Here is a 23,700-nt window from a genome sequence, read left to right on the forward strand (position 1 = left end):
TTGGCAGTGACATAATTTTGAACAGTTCTTCCTTAGTCTTTGGAATTGGCCACTGGGAATATTATTTTTCTGGCTGGATGGTGACAACTGGAATAGTGTAGATATGGGTTCCCACTAGTGGGTTTGGTGTAATTTGTACTGCAAATTTCATTATCTGTGGCTGATAAAACCAAGTCTACAAAGAGTTTTAACTCTTGGGAGTTAAAAACATGGAGTAAAAGAAAGTTCAAGGTAGTTTGAATTGCAATATGCGAAAAAGATAAAAATTCATTCAAATCACCATCCTAGATTAATAAAATGTTGTCAATATAACGCCCAAAAAAATGATATATTTGGCAAAAGGGTTATTTACTTGTATATATTGTTTCTCCCAAAAGCCCATTGTGAGATCCCATCGCAGTCCCTTTTGTTTGCAAGTAAAATTGGTCAAGGAATGTAAAATAATTATGGGGAAGGCAAAATTCTGTACATTCAATAATAAATTTGGCTTGGGTGGAGTTAATAGAACTTTTAGAGGATAAGAAATATTGTAGGGCCTGTAGGCCTATGTGGTGGGGGATTGATGTGTATAAGGAAGTTCCATTCAAATAAATGGGCTGCTGTACCCGTGATGCAAAGGCGCATGGCCAGCAGAGTGGCTAAATGGTTAGCATTTCCGACTGGCAGTAATAGGGTTGTTGGTTCGAATACTAACCAAGGCACCACCTGTCTGGAGTTTGCATTTTCTCCCTGTGCCTGCATGGGTTTCCTCCGGGTACTCCGGTTTCCTCCTACACTCTAAAGACATGCTGGAAGGTTAATTGGCTCCTGTCTAAACTGGCCCTAGTATGTGTATGTATGAATGTAAGTTAGGGACTTGACACTGTATGCCTCTTGAGGGTTAGGGACAGATGTGAATGTACAATATAAATGTAAAGCGCTGCGTAAATTGACAGTGCTATACAAGTACCTGTAATAAATGTACAAGTGTGAACCTCGGCTACATTCACACTATGGTAGTGCTATTTTGCACATATTGATGAACCATGCAAAAAAAAAGTGCGGCACTTGTGATACCATTGTTACAGTGTTACTAAACCCACAACAGTAAAATCAGTCTGTAAATGCATGCTTCTTATACTCACTGTGGAACCTAAGGGGTTAATCCTCTGCCTTTTGCCACATTTTACGTTACAGCCTTATTCCAAAATGGATTAAATTAATTTTTTTCCTCAACATTCTACAAACAATACCCCAACGTGAAAGAAGTTCATTTTGAAATCTTTGCAATTTATTAAAAATAAAAACCCAAAAAAAACCCATGTACATAAATATTCCCAGCCTTTGCTCAATACTTTGTTGAAGCCCATTTAGCACCAATTACAGCCTCAAGTCATTTTGAGTATGATGCTATAAGCTTGGCACACCTATTTTTGGGCAATTTCTCCCATTCTTCTTTGCAGTACCTCTCAAGCTCCATCAGGTTGGATGGGGAGTGTCTGTGCACAGCCTTTTTTAGATCTCCCCAGAGATGTTCAATCGGGTTCAAGTCTGGGCCACTCCAGGACATTCACAGAGTTGGCCCGTAGCCACTCCTTTGTTATGTGGGCTTTGTGTTTAGGGTCGTTGTCCTGTTGAAAGATGAACCGTTGCCCCAGTCTAAGGTCCAGAGAGCTCTGGAACAGGTTTTCATCAAGGATGTCTCTGTACATTGCTGCATTCATCGTTCCTTCAATCCTGACTAGTCTCCCAGTTCCTGCCGCTGAAAAACATCCCCACTGCATGATGCTGCCACCACCATGCTTCACTGTAGGGATGGTATTGGCCAGGTGGTGAGCGGTGCCTGGTTTCCTCCAGACATGATGCTTGGCATTCAGGCCAAAGAGTTCAATCTTTGTTTCATCAGACAAGAGAGTTTTGTTTCTCATGGACTGAGAGTCCCTCAGGTGCCTTTTGACAAACTCCAGGCGGGCTGCCATTTGCTGAGGAGTGGCTTCCGTCTGGCCACTCTACCATACAGGCCTGATTGGTGGAGTGCTGCAGAGATGGTTCTTCTGGAAGGTTCTCCTCTCTCCACAAAGAAACGCTGGAGCTCTTTCAGATTGACCATCTGGTGCTCGGTTACCTCAATGGCTAAGGCCCTTCTCCCTCCATTGCTCATTTTGGCTGTGCGGCCCTCTCTAGGAAGATTCTTGGTGGTTCCAAACTTCTTCCATTTATAGATGATGGAGGCCACTGTGCTCATTGGGACCTTCAATGCTGCAGAAATGTTTCTGTACCCTTCCCCAGATCTATGCCTTGATACAATCCTGTCTTGGAGGTCTATGGACAATTCCTTGGACTTCATGGCTTGGTTTGTGCTCTGACATGCACTGTTAACAGAGGCACCTTATATAGACAGGTTTATGCCTTTTCTAATCATGTCCAATCAACTGAATTTCCCACAGGTGGACTCCAATCAAGTTGTGGAAACATCTCAAGGATGATCAGTGGGAACAGGATGCACCAGAGCTCAATATTGAGTGTCATGGCAAAGGCTGTGAATACTTATCCACGTGTTTTGTTTTTTTTTTATTTTTAATAAATTGCAGAGATTTCAAAACTAACTTTCAAGCCATTGTTTCTAATTTTTAGGGACTCTTTAATGACTGGCATAGTATCACTGGATTGGTGTAAGGCCAATGTGGTGCCAATATTTAAAAATGGGTCAAAATCTTTACCAAGTAATTATAGACCTGTTAGTTTAACTTCTATAGTTGGGAAGATACTGGAGAGTTTAATAAAATACCACATAGATGAGTTCTTGCTGGAAAAAAATATTTTAAGCGACAGCATGGATTCATGAAAGACAGAAGTTGTCAAACAAATCTGATTTCTTTTTATGAGGAGGTGAGCAGAACCTTGGACAGAGGGGTGGCAGTGGACGTGGTATACTTGGACAGAGGGGTGGCGATGGACGTGGTATACTTGGACAGAGGGGTGGCGATGGACGTGGTATACTTGGACAGAGGGGTGGCGATGGACGTGGTATACTTGGACAGAGGGGTGGCGGTGGACGTGGTATACTTGTATTCTTCGAAAGCGTTTGACACAGTTCCCCCCACATGGCTAATGTGTAAGGTAAAGTCTACAGGCTTGGAAAAATCTGTATGTAAATGGATAGAAAACTGGCTAAAAGATCATATTCAGAGAGTAGTGGTTAATGATTCATACTCTGAATGGTCTAGGGTCATCAGTGGTGTACCCCAAGGTTCAGTGTTGGGACCCTTACTTTTTAATATATTTATAAACAATATAGGGTCTGGGATTATAAATCCCATTTCAGTCTTTGCAGATGACACCAAGCTGTGCAGTGGAATAACGTCCTTACAGGATGTCTCCAACCTACAAGCCGACCTCAATGCTCTGTGTAATTGGGCAACTATGTGGCAAATGAGGTTTAATGTTGATAAATGTAAGGTTCTGCACTTGGGGGGCTAAGAATATGCATGTATCATACATACTAGGGGGGGTACAACTGGGGGAATCAATGGTGGAGAAGGATCTGGGGGTTCTGGTAGATCACAAGCTTAATAATGGCATGCAATGCCAAGCTGTGGTTTCTAAAGCGAGCAAAATCCTCTCTTGTATTATAAGAGGTATAGACTCCAGAGAGAGATATCATATTACCCCGATACAAATCATTAGTAAGACCTCATCTGGAATATGCAGTTCAATTTTGGGCACCAATTCACAAAAAGAACATTGGGGAACTGGAGAAAGTACAGCTGCCCTAGACTCTCTGGCACCCCTAACCACACGCATCATCAAACCCAGACCGCTTCAACCCTGGCAGACCGACAGCACTAAACGCCTCAAACGTCGCAGTCGCGCACTGGAGAGACTGTGGCGCAAAACCAGGTCCCCTCATACTTTCTCCCTCTACAAATCTGCATTTCTTATCTACACCTCCTCCCTCCACGCCGCCAAGCAGGCCTACTTTGTTAACCTAATAAACACCCTCTCCTCCTGCCCCCGCCGACTCTTCTCCACCTTCAACTCCCTGCTCTCCCCCCCCCCTCCTCCACTCAGTACCTCTCTCACCGCCCACGAGATTGCCACCCATTTCCACAACAAGATTGACGCTATCCGTAAGGACATCGTCAACTTGCAATCTACCTCCCCACCTAGCCTCCTCGCCCCCGTCACCCCTTCATTTCCCCCCTCCTCTGCCCTCACAACCGCACTGCCCCCCTCCTCTCCCAATGCCCCGCCCACCATAACCCCCCCCGCACTGCACTCCCTCAGCCCTGTCACTACTGAGGAAGTCGCCAAAGTCCTCTCAAAAGCCCGCCTCACTACCTGCCCCCTGGACCCTATCCCCTCTCAACTCCTCCGGTCACCCCCCTCTTCCCTCATCCGCTCCCTCACCCACATCTTCAATCTCTCCCTCTCTACTGGCGTATTCCCCTCCCCCCTAAAGCACGCGCAGATCACCCCCATCCTCAAAAAGCCCTCCCTGGATCCCGCGGACCCCAACAACCTCAGACCCATCTCTCTGCTGCCACTTACCTCCAAGCTCCTTGAACGCATAGTCTACGATCGCCTAAGCGCCCACCTTACAGACAATAACCTCCTTGACCCTCTACAGTCCGGCTTCCGTCCCCTACACTCCACTGAAACTGCCCTCCTCAAAATCACTAACGACCTACTCAACGCCAAAGCCAAGGGTGACTACTCTGTCCTCCTTCTCCTGGACCTCTCTGCGGCCTTCGACACAGTTGACCACCCCCTCCTCCTTAATAAACTACTCTCCCTTGGCATCGGAGATACTGCTCTCTCTTGGTTCTCATCCTACCTATCCCGACGCTCCTTCAGTGTCACCTACAATGGTGCCACCTCCCCCTCCCTCCCCCTCTCTGTTGGGGTCCCCCAAGGCTCTGTCCTTGGACCCCTTCTCTTCTCCATCTACACCTCCTCCCTGGGCAAACTCATACAATCTCACGGCTTCAACTATCACCTCTATGCTGACGACACCCAAATCTACCTCTCCACCCCTCACCTCACCCCCACTATCTCCGCCCGCATCACTCACCTCCTAAATGACATCTCAGACTGGATGTCGCTACATTTCCTCAAGCTCAACCTCTCCAAAACCGAGCTCCTCATCTTTCCCCCTGCCAACACCCCCCCCCCCATCCTATCCATCATCACCAACAACTCCACTATCACTCCCGCCCCGAAAGCCAAAGTCCTTGGCGTCATTCTTGACGCGAACCTCTCCCTCCAACCGCATGTCAAATCACTCACAAACACATGCAGGCTCCATCTTCGCAACATTGCCAAGATACGCTCCTTCCTCACCCCAGACACCACCAAACTTCTAGTACACTCCCTCATCATCTCACGCCTTGACTACTGCAACTCCCTCCTCACTGGCCTACCCAAGTGCAGGCTCTCCCCGCTCCAGACCATCCTGAACTCAGCTGCCAGACTCATCCACCTCACCACCCGCTCCACCTCTGCCACCCCCCTCTGCCTCTCCCTCCACTGGCTCCCGATTGCCCAACGCATCAAATTTAAACTCCTAACCCTGACCTACAAAGCCGTTCACAACACTGCCCCTGACTACCTCACCAACCTGATCACCAAGTACCACCCTACCCGTACCCTTCGCTCCTCACAGGACCTCCTTCTATCCTGCTCCCTGGTCTCCTCCTCCAATGCACGACTGCAGGACTTCTCCAGGTCCTCCCCCATCCTCTGGAACTCACTGCCCCAATCCATCAGACTGTCGCCTTCCCTATTCACATTCAGGCGCTCCCTCAAAACCCATCTCTTCAGGGAAGCCTACGCCTACCCCACCCTCACCTAACGGTCATCCTCCCTCATTCCTCCCACCACTTCATCCCCCTCAGCCACTTCCTACTGTACCTTTACCCCCTCCCTCCTAGATTGTAAGCTCGTAAGAGTAGGGCCCTCTTACCCCTCGTACGTTGTTGTTTGTTGTACTGTGCCATGTATTGTCCCCCCTATTGTACAGCGCTGAGCAAACCCTTTGGCGCTATATAAACTCGATGTAATAATAAGAAGAAGAAGAAGAAGGGCAACCAAACTGATAAGAGGCATGGAGGAGATCAGCTATGAGGAAAGATTAGAGGAACTGAATGTATTCTCTCTTGAGAAGAGGAGATTAAGGGGGGATATGATCTCCATGTATTATACATAAGGGGGGATATGATCTCCATGTATAATACATAAGGGGGGATATGATCTCCATGTATAATACATAAGGGGGGATATGATCTCCATGTATAATACATAAGGGGGGATATGATCTCCATGTATAATACATAAGGGGGGATATGATCTCCATGTATAATACATAAGGGGGGATATGATCTCCATGTATAATACATAAGGGGGATATGATCACCATGTATAATACATAAGGGGGGATATGATCAACATGTATAATACATAAGGGGGGATATGATCTCCATGTATAATACATAAGGGGGGATATGATCTCCATGTATAATACATAAGGGGGGATATGATCTCCATGTATAATACATAAGGGGGGATATGATCAACATGTATAATACATAAGGGGGGATATGATCAACATGTATAATACATAAGGGGTGATATGATCAACATGTATAAATACATCAGTGGTTCATATAGTGAACTCGGTGTAGAGTTATTCACCCTGAGGTCGTCACAGAGGACAAGGGGGCACTCTTTACGTCTGGAGGAAAAGAGATTTAATCTCCAAATACGGAAAGGTTTCCTCACAGTAAGAGCTGTGAAAATGTGGAATAGACTCCCTCAAGAGTTGGTTCTGGCCAGCTCAGTGGATTGCTTTAAAAAAGTCCTGGATTCTAACTGGATACTAACATTTATAGGTAAAGTTGATCCAGGGAATATCTGATTGCCTCTCGGGGGATCAGGAAGGAACTTTTTTCCCAGCAGGTGCAAATAGGATCATGCTTTGCTGGGGGGGTTTTTTGCCTTCCTCTGGATCAACTGTGGATATAATATTATAACTTTTTTTATGGTTGAACTGGATGGACTTTTGTCTTTTTTCAGCCAGACTATGTAACTTCTTTCACGTTGTCATTATGGGCTATTGTTTTTAGAATGTTGAGGAAAAAATTAATTTAATCCATTTTGGAATAAGGCTGTAAGATAACAAATGTGACAAAAGTTAAGCGCTGTGAATAGTTTCTGGATGCGCTGTAAACACAGGTCTCTCTGCTGTCAGCAAAGACATGCTGCTTTGTGTCTCCCTGCACAGCATTTCTCCCTAGTATAGCACAGCACACAGTGTAACACACACAGCACACAGTTAACCCTTTGATTGCCCCAGATGTTAACCCCTTTCTGCCCAGTGTACGTGCTTTTCATTAGCACTGATCACTGTATTGTTGTCACTGGGGATGTCAATGGCACTCAGTCCCCCCCAATGTTAGAATACCTGCCGCAGTTCCGCTATAAGTCGCTGATCACTGCCATTACTAGTGTATAGGGATAGAGGTGATCCTTACTATATCCTACATAATTATATATTATAATAAAATAAGAATAATAAGAGTGTTCAATTGAGTTTATATTTTTGTGTCTTAGATTAAGGTATAATATATGAGACATGGTATTATTACTAGCATATTTTGATAAGTTGATATATATATAAAATCATACTCCATTAGCAGCTAAAATTGCTTCTGCTGCTAAAAAGGCTTTTAACCTCCCTAGTGGTCTGATTATGTCCATATTTCTGTGCTCACAGCAGTACATTTTTTTGCATGGAAATCTGTATTTTTTTTTATTGTAGGCCTGTAATTTTTAGGAATAGCTCACTGAAATATGTCCGAACAAGAGTCTAGTAAACATCCCGGGTATGATAAAACTTGAAACACGAAATCATAAATTATAATTTAATCAATAATAAAAAATAATATAATAACAAATTTAATTCAATATTGTAATCAACCCAAAAATACTGAAATTTGAAATATAGCGCCTAGTTCGCACATCGCTGAGCAAAGTCGCAAAATCGTTTTCAGTGTCTGATGACGAATTTCCCCACGAATCATTATCACTCAATTCTGCAAGTGGCTCTAATTTACTATCGCTGTTCTCTAGCCGGTCTAAAACCGATTTTGACCTAAAGGGACGCTTTTTGGACGCCATGGACGCTTCTCAGTTTCCAGGCAGAAAGAACAGTAATAATGCAGGCAGGGCACAGGACAAAGCACTCGGGACAAAATGTATGTGAAATGGTTTGATACAGTAATGTTTTACTATGTGATTTTAGTGAATGTCACTTTTTGTCATTTTCAAATTTCCCGCCGTTCCATCCCCGTATGTCCCGACGTCGCAGGGAACGGAACCCAGAAGACAGATGCCGGCATCCGCTGGAGGACATTGCCGGGTACACCGCAGGAGGGACATCGCGGGAGCGCAGGACAAGGTATGTGATCGAAGGATCCCCGAGCAACGCTGCAAGGTATTCCCGAGTGTAGCTCGGGGTTACTGCTTGTGGTACTGAAACTTTACCCCGAGCTACACTCGGGAATACCGCCAGGGAGGTTAAATGATGTTTTTGTAAGTTGTTAAAGACTGGTGAGTAATGATGAATGTTTGATAAAGTGTCTGGACAAGTTGTTAGACAGATAGAAGCTGAAGTGTAACTGAAAAGCATAAAGGTGGGCAGCCAGCCATAAAGAACCCTATAAAAATGTGGCCTGTAATCAATCTAATCAGAGCATCTGATGGGCAGGGCATGGGTGCTCTCATACAGCTGTATTATCGCGAATATATGATCCGGAGCTCTCGTCTGTAAATCCCAGTGTATATACCGCCATTTGTAAACGCCATAACTTTCACGTAAACCAATTAATTTACACGTATAAGGCAGGCCATAGATGGGCCGTTTATCAGCTGAATTTTCGGCCAACAAATGAAAAATCGGTCGGCCCCGTTGCCAATGCTGCCACCCATGATTTTCCAGCATGACCGATAAAACTAAACGAGGAGATCCACGGAAAACTGCGTGAATATCGGCCGATTTTTCGTGCGGACGAAAATTTGGCCGATAAACGACCCGTCTATGGCCTGCATTAGGATGTTGCAGAATACATTTTGGCATAAATTTCTGATGAAGTCAAAAATATTGTTTTTATTTTTTTTTATAAATTGACGCTTTTTTATTAATAGTGCAAAAAATAAAACATGTAGAAGTGATCATATACCACCGAAAGAAAGCTCTATTTATGGGGAAAAAACGGACGTACATTTCATTTGCGTACAGCGTTGCATGACCGCGCAATTGTCAGAATAATGCAGCGCCGTATCGCACATAATGGCCTGGTCAGGAAGGGAGGGGGGTAAATCCTCAGGAGGGCAAGGGGTTAAACAGACGCATGATATGATCCGCACCCCTGGCACATCTTGGCGTGTATGTCCCCAACTACAGCACCATGCAACACCATTTAAAAATAAAGAGCCGGTGAAGTTTTCCTCCTCATTGAAACGAATAGGCTGCCCTACCAACGTCACACGCGCAGATCTGAAAAGAGCCTCACCATGAATGGCGCAGCATTCTCTTGTGATTTGGCTCAAACACAGGCCCTAAATTCACGAGATGTGGCCCTTTGGAGGTGTCAGGGGCCCCTGAATGGAGACAGTTGGCCCTCACTGAGGTGACAGGTTCTCTTCAGATGAGGGGAGATGGCGGCCTAGCAGCACACAGGCTCAGTATACAATCCTCATCCATCTTCCTCCTCTAGTACATACCTGTACAGGGCCCCAGAGTGGAGCCGCACAGCTCCCAGCCTCACACAGGGCAGCGCCATGACAGCCAGACCCCGGACTCATCCACTCACACAGGAGATGGGGGGGGCGGAGCACTTCCTTCACCACTTCCCCGCTCCTCACCACGGCTCAGCTCTCCACCCCTCTGTGTCACACATAGCCGTCTGCTCCGTTCTATCAGTAGACATTTCCTCTCCAGTCTGTAAATGTCATCCGTAGGCACTCTCCCCCCACCCGGCATTCTGTTGGTACAGTCCACTTCCGGGAGACACAGACATGTGCGTCTTGTGTCCTTGCTAGTGTATGGGACGGTGCACGGGGTTGCAGCCAATCAGATCGGGCTGTGGGTGACCCTTGTTTCCATGGAGACGTGTGTGACCAGCTGAGTGTCTCTGGCAGTATTTTGGGGTCTTAGTTATTTCCCAGCCCTGATATATTATGGAGGGGCCCAATGCTATGGAGAGGTCTGCTTCACACAGGTGTACTTAAAGCAGAGCTCCACCCAAAAGGTGAAGGCGGAAACTCTGCTTTAAGGACTGCTCCCCCCCCCCCAGCTCCTTGTTAAGGATTGCCACCTTTAGGCTCAGTTCACACTAGCTGTGTAAGCAGGCGTTATTAATGCTCCTCCAACGCCTATGAAAATTCGACACATGGCAGCACCCAGTGCTGTTCACACTGAACAGATAAATAAAAGGAATGCACTAATTAAGTAAATAATACAAAGTGAATATAAGAAAAAAATAAAAAATTATGCAAAAAAAGTGTCCATAAATAATGTCCAAAAAAGATTTTTAATTAATGTCCACACTATGTTAAAACCACCACAAAAAAATGTTTTTAAATCACCCAACCGAGCTCAAAAAATAAAACAAATACCTTTTTTCGCTCTGGGCAATATATAACAAATCAATTCTTGACTACAATACTGTGTAAATCAACAAACAAATTTTCCTCCAATGAAAAATATTACTGTGTGAATCAACGACCGGATTTTCCTCAGATGAAAGACCACCATTCAAGGATATAGCAAGGATATATCGCAATCCGATTCTTAGATGCGAGAAACGAACAAATTTTCCTCAGATGAAACTCCACCATTCACACTGAAGCAGTAGCATCGCGGCAAAATTGACACCTGGAGTTGAAGCCTTTCAACGCCTCCCATTCAAGTCTATGATGACGCACCTCACAAGCCTGGCAGGCGTTTGCGGGGCGTTAATACCATTAACTTCATCATAGGCGTTTGTGGTACGGTCTCAAAGCCGCGCATAGGGCATTTGGGGAGTATTAAAAACGCTCCTCAAACGTATGTCAAATGCTATAGGGGCGTTTGGGAAGAAGTCAAGTGTGAACAAGCCCTAAGGCTAGGTTCACACCTGTGCGGGTGGTACTGCTGCAGATCCGCACGAAATCCCGTGTAGCTGCACCACCCGCACAGAGAAATGCGGACCTGCGGGAGGGTGCCATTAGTTCTAAAGGCACTCTGCCTGCACTGGAAAACGCAACTGAACTGGGAACTGAGGTTCCTGTGTGAGCTTCGTTTTTGGAAGAAGTGCAGGGACTTCTTTCCTACTGGGCACGGGAGTCCATTCAAATGAATGTGCTCTTGTGCCCGTGCAAAATGCAGCCCGCATGGCCGCATAGATGTGAACCGGGGGTAAGGGAGCCGGTACCCGAAATTGACAGGTACCTGCTCCCCCTTCCACTGAGATCGTCCGCTGTCATCACCCCCTCCCTCCCTGTAGTCTTCTGAAACACGTGACAGGCCCCAGAAGACTACGGGCCATTCGCAAAGCGCAGCACTTCCCGCTCATGCGCAGTGGGCACCCGGCTGTGAAGCCGCAAACTGTCACAGCCGGGCGCCCTCACTGAAGATGCCGGTGCCAGGAACACAGGGCTGCCAGTAAAACAGGGTGCAGGGAGGACACCGAGGGATTGAGGGACAGGTAAGTGGCCGTTTTTTAAAAGTCAGCAGTTACAGTTATTGTAGATGCTGACTTTTATATTTTACAGTTTCACTGGAACTCCACTTTAACCACTTGTCCTCTGGAAGATTTACAACCCCCCCCCCCCTTAATGACCAGCCCATTTTTTGCTTTTCAGCACTGCACTACTTTAACTGACAATTTCACAGTCATGCAATACTGTACACAATTGAAATTTATATAAATATTTTCATTCTTTTGGTGGTATTTGATCATCTCTGTTATTTAGAAATTTTTTGCATTATAAATGAATTTACGTTTTGCTATAAAACATATGCAATAGCAAAATGAGAAAAAATGTCATCATAAATTTAGGCCAAAATTAAGGATGTACTGATACTAGTATTGGTGCCGATACCGAGTATTTTCACAATGACTCCTGATACCAGAAACCAATACTTTGTGGTGCGATTTGCATCAAAAACAAATCGCCCCACAAAGATTAGCATGCGATTTGAACAGGAATCATGGGATACCTGCAGGGAGGTTTCCCGCACTGGTCCCATGTGCTATGACAAGCCTGGGTTCACACAGGAGCAGTGGGGAAACTGCATGTGATTTGGACAGGAACTGCATTCCTGTTCAACTTGCATGCTATTCTTTGCAGTGCAATTTGCGTTTATACAATTTGTATTAAAGCAAATCACACAGCAAAGTATCGGTATCAGCGGTATCGGTATCGGTATCGGCGAAAATGGATCAGTGCATCCCTAGCCAAAATGTATTCTGCTTCATGTCTTTGGAAAATAAAATCCCTACAAGTGTATATTAATTGGTTTGTGTGAAAGTTATAGCGTCTACAAATGGCGGTATATATAACAGATTTTTTTATTTATACTAGTAATGGTGGCGATCAGCGACTTATAGAGGGCATTCTGACACTAACAATGGGTGGGAATAGGCTAACTGTCACTGATATCCCCAGTGACACTAATACAGTGATCAGTGCTAATAAAAAGCACTGACACCTTACTAATGACACAGTAAGGGGTTAACATCTGGGGCGATCAAAGGGTTAACTGTATGATAGGGTTGTACTTTGTCGTGTTTTACTACAGGAAGTTCTTTATCTCCCTGTTTTACAGGGATATAAAAGCCAGTATGTGCCCGCTGACAGGAGAGAGATTTGTGTTGTTTACACTCAGATCTCTCCCCTGTCAGCTGCTCCACCAATCACCGAATCCCCACCATGAGTCACTGGGCAGTGATCGACATCTTTGGGAGCCAATCATAGCACATGTAGGGCGCCAGAAGGTTTGCTGTGACTCCCAGTACAGTCTCAAGAGCATGGAGGAGATTCCAGGAGACAGGCAGTTTCTCTAGGAGAGCTGGACAGGGCCATAGAAGGTCCTCAACCCATCAGTAGGACCGGCATCTGCTCCTTTGTGCAAGGAGGAGCACTTCCAGAGCCCTACAAAATGACCTCCAGCAGGCCACTGGTGTGAATGTCTCTGACCAATCAGAAACAGACTTCATGAGGGTGGCCTGAGGGCCCGATGTCCTCTAGTGGGCCCTGTGCTCACTTCCCGGCACCATAGAGCTCGATTAGCATTTGCCATTGAACACCAGAATTGGTAGGTCTGCCACTGGCGCCCTGTGCTTTTTACAGATGAGAGCAGGTTCTCCCTGAGCACATGTGACAGACATGAAAGGGTCTGGAGAAGCCATGGAGAATGTTATGTTGCCTGTAACATCGTTCAGCATGATTGTTTTGGTGGTGGGTCAGTGATGGTCTGGGGAGGCATATCCATGGAGGGATGCACAGACCAGACAATGATACCCACAGAAGGTAAAAAACCTTCTGTGCGCAGCAGCTCCCCCAGTCCCCTCAATACTTACCTGAGCCTCATCGCGATCCAACAATGTGAATGACAGCCTCGGCTGTCCCGGGTCTCTGCCTCCTCATTGGCTGAGACAGCAAGCGGCTCCCGCTGCTGTGGATCGCAGCCAGTCAGTCAATGAGGAGAGAGGGGGGTGGGCCCAAGTCGTGGCTCTGTGTGTGAATGGACACATGGAGCAGCGGGTGCCCCCAAAGCAAGCTGCTTGCTGTGGGGGCACTCAATAGAGAGGAGGATCCAGGAGAGCCTGTGGGGAGACTTGAGAAGAGGACGATCTAGGCTGCTTTGTGCAAAACCACTGCACACAGCAGGTAAGCATAGACGTTTGTTATTTTACAAAAAAAAAAAGAACCTTTAGAATCGCTTTAAGAGATAGGGTTAGCGATAATTGATAGGGTTAGCAGTTCAACCCTAACCATTACTGCTAACCCTAACCCTGAATATTACCGCTAACCCTAACAATTACCGCTAATCCTAACAATTACTGCTAACCCTAACAATTACTGCTAACCCTAACCCTAACAATTACTGCTAACCCTAACAATTACCGCTAACCCTAACAATTACTGCTAACCCTAACAATTACTGCTAACCCTAACAATTACCGCTAACCCTAACAATTACTGCTAACCCTAACAATTACTGCTAACCCTAACCCTAACAATTACCACTAACCCTAACAATTACTGCTAACCCTAACCCTAACAATTACCACTAACCCTAACAATTACCGCTAACCCTAACAATTACCACTAACCCTAACAATTACCACTAACCCTAACAATTACTGCTAACCCTAACCCTAACAATTACCACTAACCCTAACAATTACTGCTAACCCTAACAATTACCGCTAACCCTAACAATTACCGCTAACCCTAACAATTACCACTAACCCTAACAATTACTGCTAACCCTAACAATTACCACTAACCCTAACAATTACTGCTAACCCTAATCATTACCGCTAACCCTAACAATTACCGCTAACCCTAACAATTACTGCTAACCCTACCAATTACCGCTAACCATACCAATTACCGCTAACCCTAACAATTACCGCTAACCCTAACAATTACTGCTAACCCTAACAATTACTGCTAACCCTACCCATTACCGCTAACCCTAACAATTACCGCTAACCCTAACAATTACCGCTAACCCTAACAATTACCGCTAACCCTACCCATTACCGCTAACCCTAACCATTACCGCTAACCCTAACAATTACTACTAACCCTAAATATTACCGATAACCCTACCAATTACCGCTAACCCTAACAATTACCGCTAACCCTAACAATGACCGCTAACCCTAACCATTACCGCTAACCCTAACAATTACCGCTTACCCTAACCATTACCGCTAACCCTAACATTGACCCCTAACCCTAACAATTACCACTAACCCTAACCCTAAATATTACTGCTAACCCTAACCCTAAGAATGACTGCTAACCCTAACAATTAACCCTAACAATGACCGCTAACCCTAACAATTACCACTAGAGATGAGCGAATCAAACATGACGAAGTGGAATTCGTTCCGAAGATTTGGAAAAATTCTATTCGCGACGAATCCGAAGATTAGCAAACTTCGGATGCACGAATCAAATTTTCCCAAAAATGGCGGCGACATGTGTGGCGATGGAGAAAATGGACAGAGAAGATGGGGCGGGGATCTCTGGGAAGGCGCGCAGACAAGGCGCGCTGACCCATAATGCATTCATGACATGTGATCGCATTAGCCAATCAGCAGCCAGCCAGCACTGTGTAATGGTGGAGCTATAAATCGCGGCCATCTTAGAATTCTCCATTAGCCTCCGGTCATTCAAGAGAGACAGACCTGTGTGTATTAAGGGACAGAGTTAGGGCCACAGAGACTTTAGGGCCACAGAATCGTTACTCAGGGACACAGAATCGTTACTCAGGGACACAGAATCGTTACTTAGGGCCACAGCTATCAAAGAATCGAAAATTTAAAGTGACATACACCCTTTTTTTTTTTTGTGGCTGTCGTGCACAGTTGGTGCTGCTGTTTGCCGATTGTGCAAAATAAACGGACTTTCTGCTTCACAACCACTATTGTACGTTCAAAGAGTTAAATCCATTTACACGCCGGCTGGCGGTAATATTTTTTGGGTGATTAGTGCATTCCAGTGACACAAACGTACAGTTTCCAGCCAACGGCAAGCTGCAATTGACCGATTGTGTACAATAAACTGACTTTCTGCTTCACAACCACTATTGTACGTTCAAAGAGTTAGATCCATTTACACGCCGGGTGGCGGTAATATTTTTTGGGTGATTAGTGCATTCCAGTGACATAAACGTACAGTTTCCAGCCAACGGCAAGCTGCAATTGACCGATTGTGCTAAATAAACTGACTTTCTGCTTCACAACCACTATTGTACGTTCAAAGAGTTAAATCCATTTACACGCCGGCTGGCGGTAATATTTTTTGGGTGATTAGTGCATTCCAGTGACAGAAACGTACAGTTTCCAGCCAACGGCAAGCTGCAATTGACCGATTGTGTACAATAAACTGACTTTCTGCTTCACAACCACCATTGTACGTTCAAAGAGTTAGATCCATTTACACGCCGGGTGGCGGTAATATTTCTTGGGTGATTAGTGCATTCCAGTGACATAAACGTACAGTTTCCAGCCAACGGCAAGCTGCAATTGACCGATTGTGCTAAATAAACTGACTTTCTGCTTCACAACCACTATTGTACGTTCAAAGAGTTAAATCCATATACACGCCGGGTGGCGGTAATATTTTTTGGGTGATTAGTGCATTCCAGTGACATAAACGTACAGTTTCCAGCCAACGGCAAGCTGCAATTGACCGATTGTGCTAAATAAACTGACTTTCTGCTTCACAACCACTATTGTACGTTCAAAGAGTTAAATCCATTTACACGCCAGCTGGCGGTAATATTTTTTGGGTGATTAGTGCATTCCAGTGACATAAACGTACAGTTTCCAGCCAACGGCAAGCTGCAATTGACCGATTGTGCTAAATAAACTGACTTTCTGCTTCACAACCACTATTGTACGTTCAAAGAGTTAAATCCATATACGCGCCGGGTGGCGGTAATATTTTTTGGGTGATTAGTGCATTCCAGTGACATAAACGTACAGTTTCAAGCCAACGGCAAGCTGCAATTGACCGATTGTGCTAAATAAACTGACTTTCTGCTTCACAACCACTATTGTACGTTCAAAGAGTTAAATCCATTTACACGCCGGCTGGCGGTAATATTTTGTGGGTGATTAGTGCATTCCAGTGACATAAACGTACAGTTTCCAGCCAACGGCAAGCTGCAATTGACCGATTGTGTACAATAAACTGACTTTCTGCTTCACAACCACTATTGTACGTTCAAAGAGTTAGATCCATTTACACGCCAGGTGGCGGTAATATTTTTTGGGTGATTAGTGCATTCCAGTGACAGAAACGTACAGTTTCCAGCCAACGGCAAGCTGCAATTGACCGATTGTGCTAAATAAACTGACTTTCTGCTTCACAACCACTATTGTACGTTCAAAGAGTTAAATCCATTTACACGCCGGCTGGCGGTAATATTTTTTGGGTGATTAGTGCATTCCAGTGACATAAACGTACAGTTTCAAGCCAACGGCAAGCTGCAATTGACCGATTGTGCTAAATAAACTGACTTTCTGCTTCACAACCACTATTGTACGTTCAAAGAGTTAAATCCATTTACACGCCAGCTGGCGGTAATATTTTTTGGGTGATTAGTGCATTCCAGTGACATAAACGTACAGTTTCCAGCCAACGGCAAGCTGCAATTGACCGATTGTGCTAAATAAACTGACTTTCTGCTTCACAACCACTATTGTACGTTCAAAGAGTTAAATCCATATACGCGCCGGGTGGCGGTAATATTTTTTGGGTGATTAGTGCATTCCAGTGACATAAACGTACAGTTTCAAGCCAACGGCAAGCTGCAATTGACCGATTGTGCTAAATAAACTGACTTTCTGCTTCACAACCACTATTGTACGTTCAAAGAGTTAAATCCATTTACACGCCGGCTGGCGGTAATATTTTTTGGGTGATTAGTGCATTCCAGTGACATAAACGTACAGTTTCCAGCCAACGGCAAGCTGCAATTGACCGATTGTGTACAATAAACTGACTTTCTGCTTCACAACCACTATTGTACGTTCAAAGAGTTAGATCCATTTACACGCCGGGTGGCGGTAATATTTTTTGGGTGATTAGTGCATTCCAGTGACAGAAACGTACAGTTTCCAGCCAACGGCAAGCTGCAATTGACCGATTGTGCTAAATAAACTGACTTTCTGCTTCACAACCACTATTGTACGTTCAAAGAGTTAAATCCATATACGCGCCGGGTGGCGGTAATATTTTTTGGGTGATTAGTGCATTCCAGTGACATAAACGTACAGTTTCCAGCCAACGGCAAGCTGCAATTGACCGATTGTGCTAAATAAACTGACTTTCTGCTTCACAACCACTATTGTACGTTCAAAGAGTTAAATCCATTTACACGCCGGCTGGCGGTAATATTTTTTGGGTGATTAGTGCATTCCAGTGACAGAAACGTACAGTTTCCAGCCAACGGCAAGCTGCAATTGACCGATTGTGTACAATAAACTGACTTTCTGCTTCACAACCACTATTGTACGTTCAAAGAGTTAAATCCATTTACACGCCAGCTGGCGGTAATATTTTTTGGGTGATTAGTGCATTCCAGTGACATAAACGTACAGTTTCCAGCCAACGGCAAGCTGCAATTGACCGATTGTGTACAATAAACTGACTTTCTGCTTCACAACCACTATTGTACGTTCAAAGAGTTAAATCCATTTACACGCCGGCTGGCGGTAATATTTTTTGGGTGATTAGTGCATTCCAGTGACCTAAACGTACAGTTTCCAGCCAACGGCAAGCTGCAATTGACCGATTGTGTACAATAAACTGACTTTCTGCTTCACAACCACTATTGTACGTTCAAAGAGTTAAATCCATATACACGCCGGGTGGCGGTAATATTTTTTGGGTGATTAGTGCATTCCAGTGACATAAACGTACAGTTTACAGCCAACGGCAAGCTGCAATTGACCGATTGTGCTAAATAAACTGACTTTCTGCTTCACAACCACTATTGTACGTTCAAAGAGTTAAATCCATATACACGCCGGGTGGCGGTAATATTTTTTGGGTGATTAGTGCATTCCAGTGACATAAACGTACAGTTTACAGGCAACGGCAAGCTGCAATTGACCGATTGTGCTAAATAAACTGACTTTCTGCTTCACAACCACTATTGTACGTTCAAAGAGTTAAATCCATTTACACGCCGGCTGGCGGTAATATTTTTTGGGTGATTAGTGCATTCCAGTGACAGAAACGTACAGTTTCCAGCCAACGGCAAGCTGCAATTGACCGATTGTGTACAATAAACTGACTTTCTGCTTCACAACCACTATTGTACGTTCAAAGAGTTAAATCCATTTACACGCCAGCTGGCGGTAATATTTTTTGGGTGATTAGTGCATTCCAGTGACATAAACGTACAGTTTCCAGCCAACGGCAAGCTGCAATTGACCGATTGTGCTAAATAAACTGACTTTCTGCTTCACAACCACTATTGTACGTTCAAAGAGTTAAATCCATTTACACGCCGGGTGGCGGTAATATTTTTTGGGTGATTAGTGCATTCCAGTGACCTAAACGTACAGTTTCCAGCCAACGGCAAGCTGCAATTGACCGATTGTGTACAATAAACTGACTTTCTGCTTCACAACCACTATTGTACGTTCAAAGAGTTAAATCCATATACACGCCGGGTGGCGGTAATATTTTTTGGGTGATTAGTGCATTCCAGTGACATAAACGTACAGTTTACAGCCAACGGCAAGCTGCAATTGACCGATTGTGCTAAATAAACTGACTTTCTGCTTCACAACCACTATTGTACGTTCAAAGAGTTAAATCCATTTACACGCCGGCTGGCGGTAATATTTTTTGGGTGATTAGTGCATTCCAGTGACATAAATGTACAGTTTCCAGCCAACGGCAAGCTGCAATTGACCGATTGTGTACAATAAACTGACTTTCTGCTTCACAACCACTATTGTACGTTCAAAGAGTTAGATCCATTTACACGCCGGGTGGCGGTAATATTTTTTGGGTGATTAGTGCATTCCAGTGACATAAACGTACAGTTTCCAGCCAACGGCAAGCTGCAATTGACCGATTGTGCTAAATAAACTGACTTTCTGCTTCACAACCACTATTGTACGTTCAAAGAGTTAAATCCATATACGCGCCGGGTGGCGGTAATATTTTTTGGGTGATTAGTGCATTCCAGTGACATAAACGTACAGTTTCAAGCCAACGGCAAGCTGCAATTGACCGATTGTGCTAAATAAACTGACTTTCTGCTTCACAACCACTATTGTACGTTCAAAGAGTTAAATCCATTTACACGCCGGCTGGCGGTAATATTTTTTGGGTGATTAGTGCATTCCAGTGACATAAACGTACAGTTTCCAGCCAACGGCAAGCTGCAATTGACCGATTGTGCTAAATAAACTGACTTTCTGCTTCACAACCACTATTGTACGTTCAAAGAGTTAAATCCATTTACACGTCGGCTGGCGGTAATATTTTTTGGGTGATTAGTGCATTCCAGTGACATAAACGTACAGTTTCCAGCCAACGGCAAGCTGCAATTGACCGATTGTGTACAATAAACTGACTTTCTGCTTCACAACCACTATTGTACGTTCAAAGAGTTAAATCCATTTACACGCCAGCTGGCGGTAATATTTTTTGGGTGATTAGTGCATTCCAGTGACATAAACGTACAGTTTCCAGCCAACGGCAAGCTGCAATTGACCGATTGTGTACAATAAACTGACTTTCTGCTTCACAACCACTATTGTACGTTCAAAGAGTTAAATCCATTTACACGCCGGCTGGCGGTAATATTTTTTGGGTGATTAGTGCATTCCAGTGACACAAACGTACAGTTTCCAGCCAACGGCAAGCTGCAATTGACCGATTGTGTACAATAAACTGACTTTCTGCTTCACAACCACTATTGTACGTTCAAAGAGTTAAATCCATATACACGCCGGGTGGCGGTAATATTTTTTGGGTGATTAGTGCATTCCAGTGACATAAACGTACAGTTTACAGCCAACGGCAAGCTGCAATTGACCGATTGTGCTAAATAAACTGACTTTCTGCTTCACAACCACTATTGTACGTTCAAAGAGTTAAATCCATATACACGCCGGGTGGCGGTAATATTTTTTGGGTGATTAGTGCATTCCAGTGACATAAACGTACAGTTTACAGGCAACGGCAAGCTGCAATTGACCGATTGTGCTAAATAAACTGACTTTCTGCTTCACAACCACTATTGTACGTTCAAAGAGTTAAATCCATTTACACGCCGGCTGGCGGTAATATTTTTTGGGTGATTAGTGCATTCCAGTGACAGAAACGTACAGTTTCCAGCCAACGGCAAGCTGCAATTGACCGATTGTGTACAATAAACTGACTTTCTGCTTCACAACCACTATTGTACGTTCAAAGAGTTAAATCCATTTACACGCCAGCTGGCGGTAATATTTTTTGGGTGATTAGTGCATTCCAGTGACATAAACGTACAGTTTCCAGCCAACGGCAAGCTGCAATTGACCGATTGTGCTAAATAAACTGACTTTCTGCTTCACAACCACTATTGTACGTTCAAAGAGTTAAATCCATTTACACGCCGGGTGGCGGTAATATTTTTTGGGTGATTAGTGCATTCCAGTGACCTAAACGTACAGTTTCCAGCCAACGGCAAGCTGCAATTGACCGATTGTGTACAATAAACTGACTTTCTGCTTCACAACCACTATTGTACGTTCAAAGAGTTAAATCCATATACACGCCGGGTGGCGGTAATATTTTTTGGGTGATTAGTGCATTCCAGTGACATAAACGTACAGTTTACAGCCAACGGCAAGCTGCAATTGACCGATTGTGCTAAATAAACTGACTTTCTGCTTCACAACCACTATTGTACGTTCAAAGAGTTAAATCCATTTACACGCCGGCTGGCGGTAATATTTTTTGGGTGATTAGTGCATTCCAGTGACATAAATGTACAGTTTCCAGCCAACGGCAAGCTGCAATTGACCGATTGTGTACAATAAACTGACTTTCTGCTTCACAACCACTATTGTACGTTCAAAGAGTTAGATCCATTTACACGCCGGGTGGCGGTAATATTTTTTGGGTGATTAGTGCATTCCAGTGACATAAACGTACAGTTTCCAGCCAACGGCAAGCTGCAATTGACCGATTGTGCTAAATAAACTGACTTTCTGCTTCACAACCACTATTGTACGTTCAAAGAGTTAAATCCATATACGCGCCGGGTGGCGGTAATATTTTTTGGGTGATTAGTGCATTCCAGTGACATAAACGTACAGTTTCAAGCCAACGGCAAGCTGCAATTGACCGATTGTGCTAAATAAACTGACTTTCTGCTTCACAACCACTATTGTACGTTCAAAGAGTTAAATCCATTTACACGCCGGCTGGCGGTAATATTTTTTGGGTGATTAGTGCATTCCAGTGACATAAACGTACAGTTTCCAGCCAACGGCAAGCTGCAATTGACCGATTGTGCTAAATAAACTGACTTTCTGCTTCACAACCACTATTGTACGTTCAAAGAGTTAAATCCATTTACACGTCGGCTGGCGGTAATATTTTTTGGGTGATTAGTGCATTCCAGTGACAGAAACGTACAGTTTCCAGCCAACGGCAAGCTGAAATTGACCGATTGTGTACAATAAACTGACTTTCTGCTTCACAACCACTATTGTACGTTCAAAGAGTTAAATCCATTTACACGCCAGCTGGCGGTAATATTTTTTGGGTGATTAGTGCATTCCAGTGACATAAACGTACAGTTTCCAGCCAACGGCAAGCTGCAATTGACCGATTGTGTACAATAAACTGACTTTCTGCTTCACAACCACTATTGTACGTTCAAAGAGTTAAATCCATTTACACGCCGGCTGGCGGTAATATTTTTTGGGTGATTAGTGCATTCCAGTGACATAAACGTACAGTTTACAGCCAACGGCAAGCTGCAATTGACCGATTGTGCTAAATAAACTGACTTTCTGCTTCACAACCACTATTGTACGTTCAAAGAGTTAAATCCATTTACACGCCGGCTGGCGGTAATATTTTTTGGGTGATTAGTGCATTCCAGTGACATAAACGTACAGTTTCCAGCCAACGGCAAGCTGCAATTGACCGATTGTGCTAAATAAACTGACTTTCTGCTTCACAACCACTATTGTACGTTCAAAGAGTTAAATCCATTTACACGCCGGCTGGCGGTAATATTTTTTGGGTGATTAGTGCATTCCAGTGACATAAATGTACAGTTTCCAGCCAACGGCAAGCTGCAATTGACCGATTGTGTACAATAAACTGACTTTCTGCTTCACAACCACTATTGTACGTTCAAAGAGTTAGATCCATTTACACGCCGGGTGGCGGTAATATTTTTTGGGTGATTAGTGCATTCCAGTGACATAAACGTACAGTTTCCAGCCAACGGCAAGCTGCAATTGACCGATTGTGCTAAATAAACTGACTTTCTGCTTCACAACCACTATTGTACGTTCAAAGAGTTAAATCCATATACGCGCCGGGTGGCGGTAATATTTTTTGGGTGATTAGTGCATTCCAGTGACATAAACGTACAGTTTCAAGCCAACGGCAAGCTGCAATTGACCGATTGTGCTAAGTAAACTGACTTTCTGCTTCACAACCACTATTGTACGTTCAAAGAGTTAAATCCATTTACACGCCGGCTGGCGGTAATATTTTTTGGGTGATTAGTGCATTCCAGTGACATAAACGTACAGTTTCCAGCCAACGGCAAGCTGCAATTGACCGATTGTGCTAAATAAACTGACTTTCTGCTTCACAACCACTATTGTACGTTCAAAGAGTTAAATCCATTTACACGCCAGCTGGCGGTAATATTTTTTGGGTGATTAGTGCATTCCA

General features: G+C 44.3%; 1 protein-coding gene across 1 annotated transcript in view; it reads right to left on the minus strand.

Annotated features, from left to right (window-relative positions):
* The window catches only part of PTCD3 (pentatricopeptide repeat domain 3), a 134,110-nt gene extending 124,203 nt beyond the window's left edge, over window positions 1–9,907 (minus strand). The window contains exon 1 of the mRNA XM_089692316.1: window positions 9,763–9,907. Coding sequence (XP_089548442.1) covers window positions 9,763–9,821 — 59 coding nt within the window. The 5' untranslated portion in view covers window positions 9,822–9,907. The remainder of the gene's footprint in view (window positions 1–9,762) is intronic.
* Between the last annotated feature and the right edge of the window lie 13,793 nt (window positions 9,908–23,700).

This window comes from Staurois parvus, unplaced genomic scaffold (genome assembly GCF_062004578.1).
Source record: "Staurois parvus isolate SC_StPar_1 unplaced genomic scaffold, SC_StPar_1.0 ptg000581l, whole genome shotgun sequence".
Taxonomy (NCBI): domain Eukaryota; kingdom Metazoa; phylum Chordata; class Amphibia; order Anura; family Ranidae; genus Staurois; species Staurois parvus.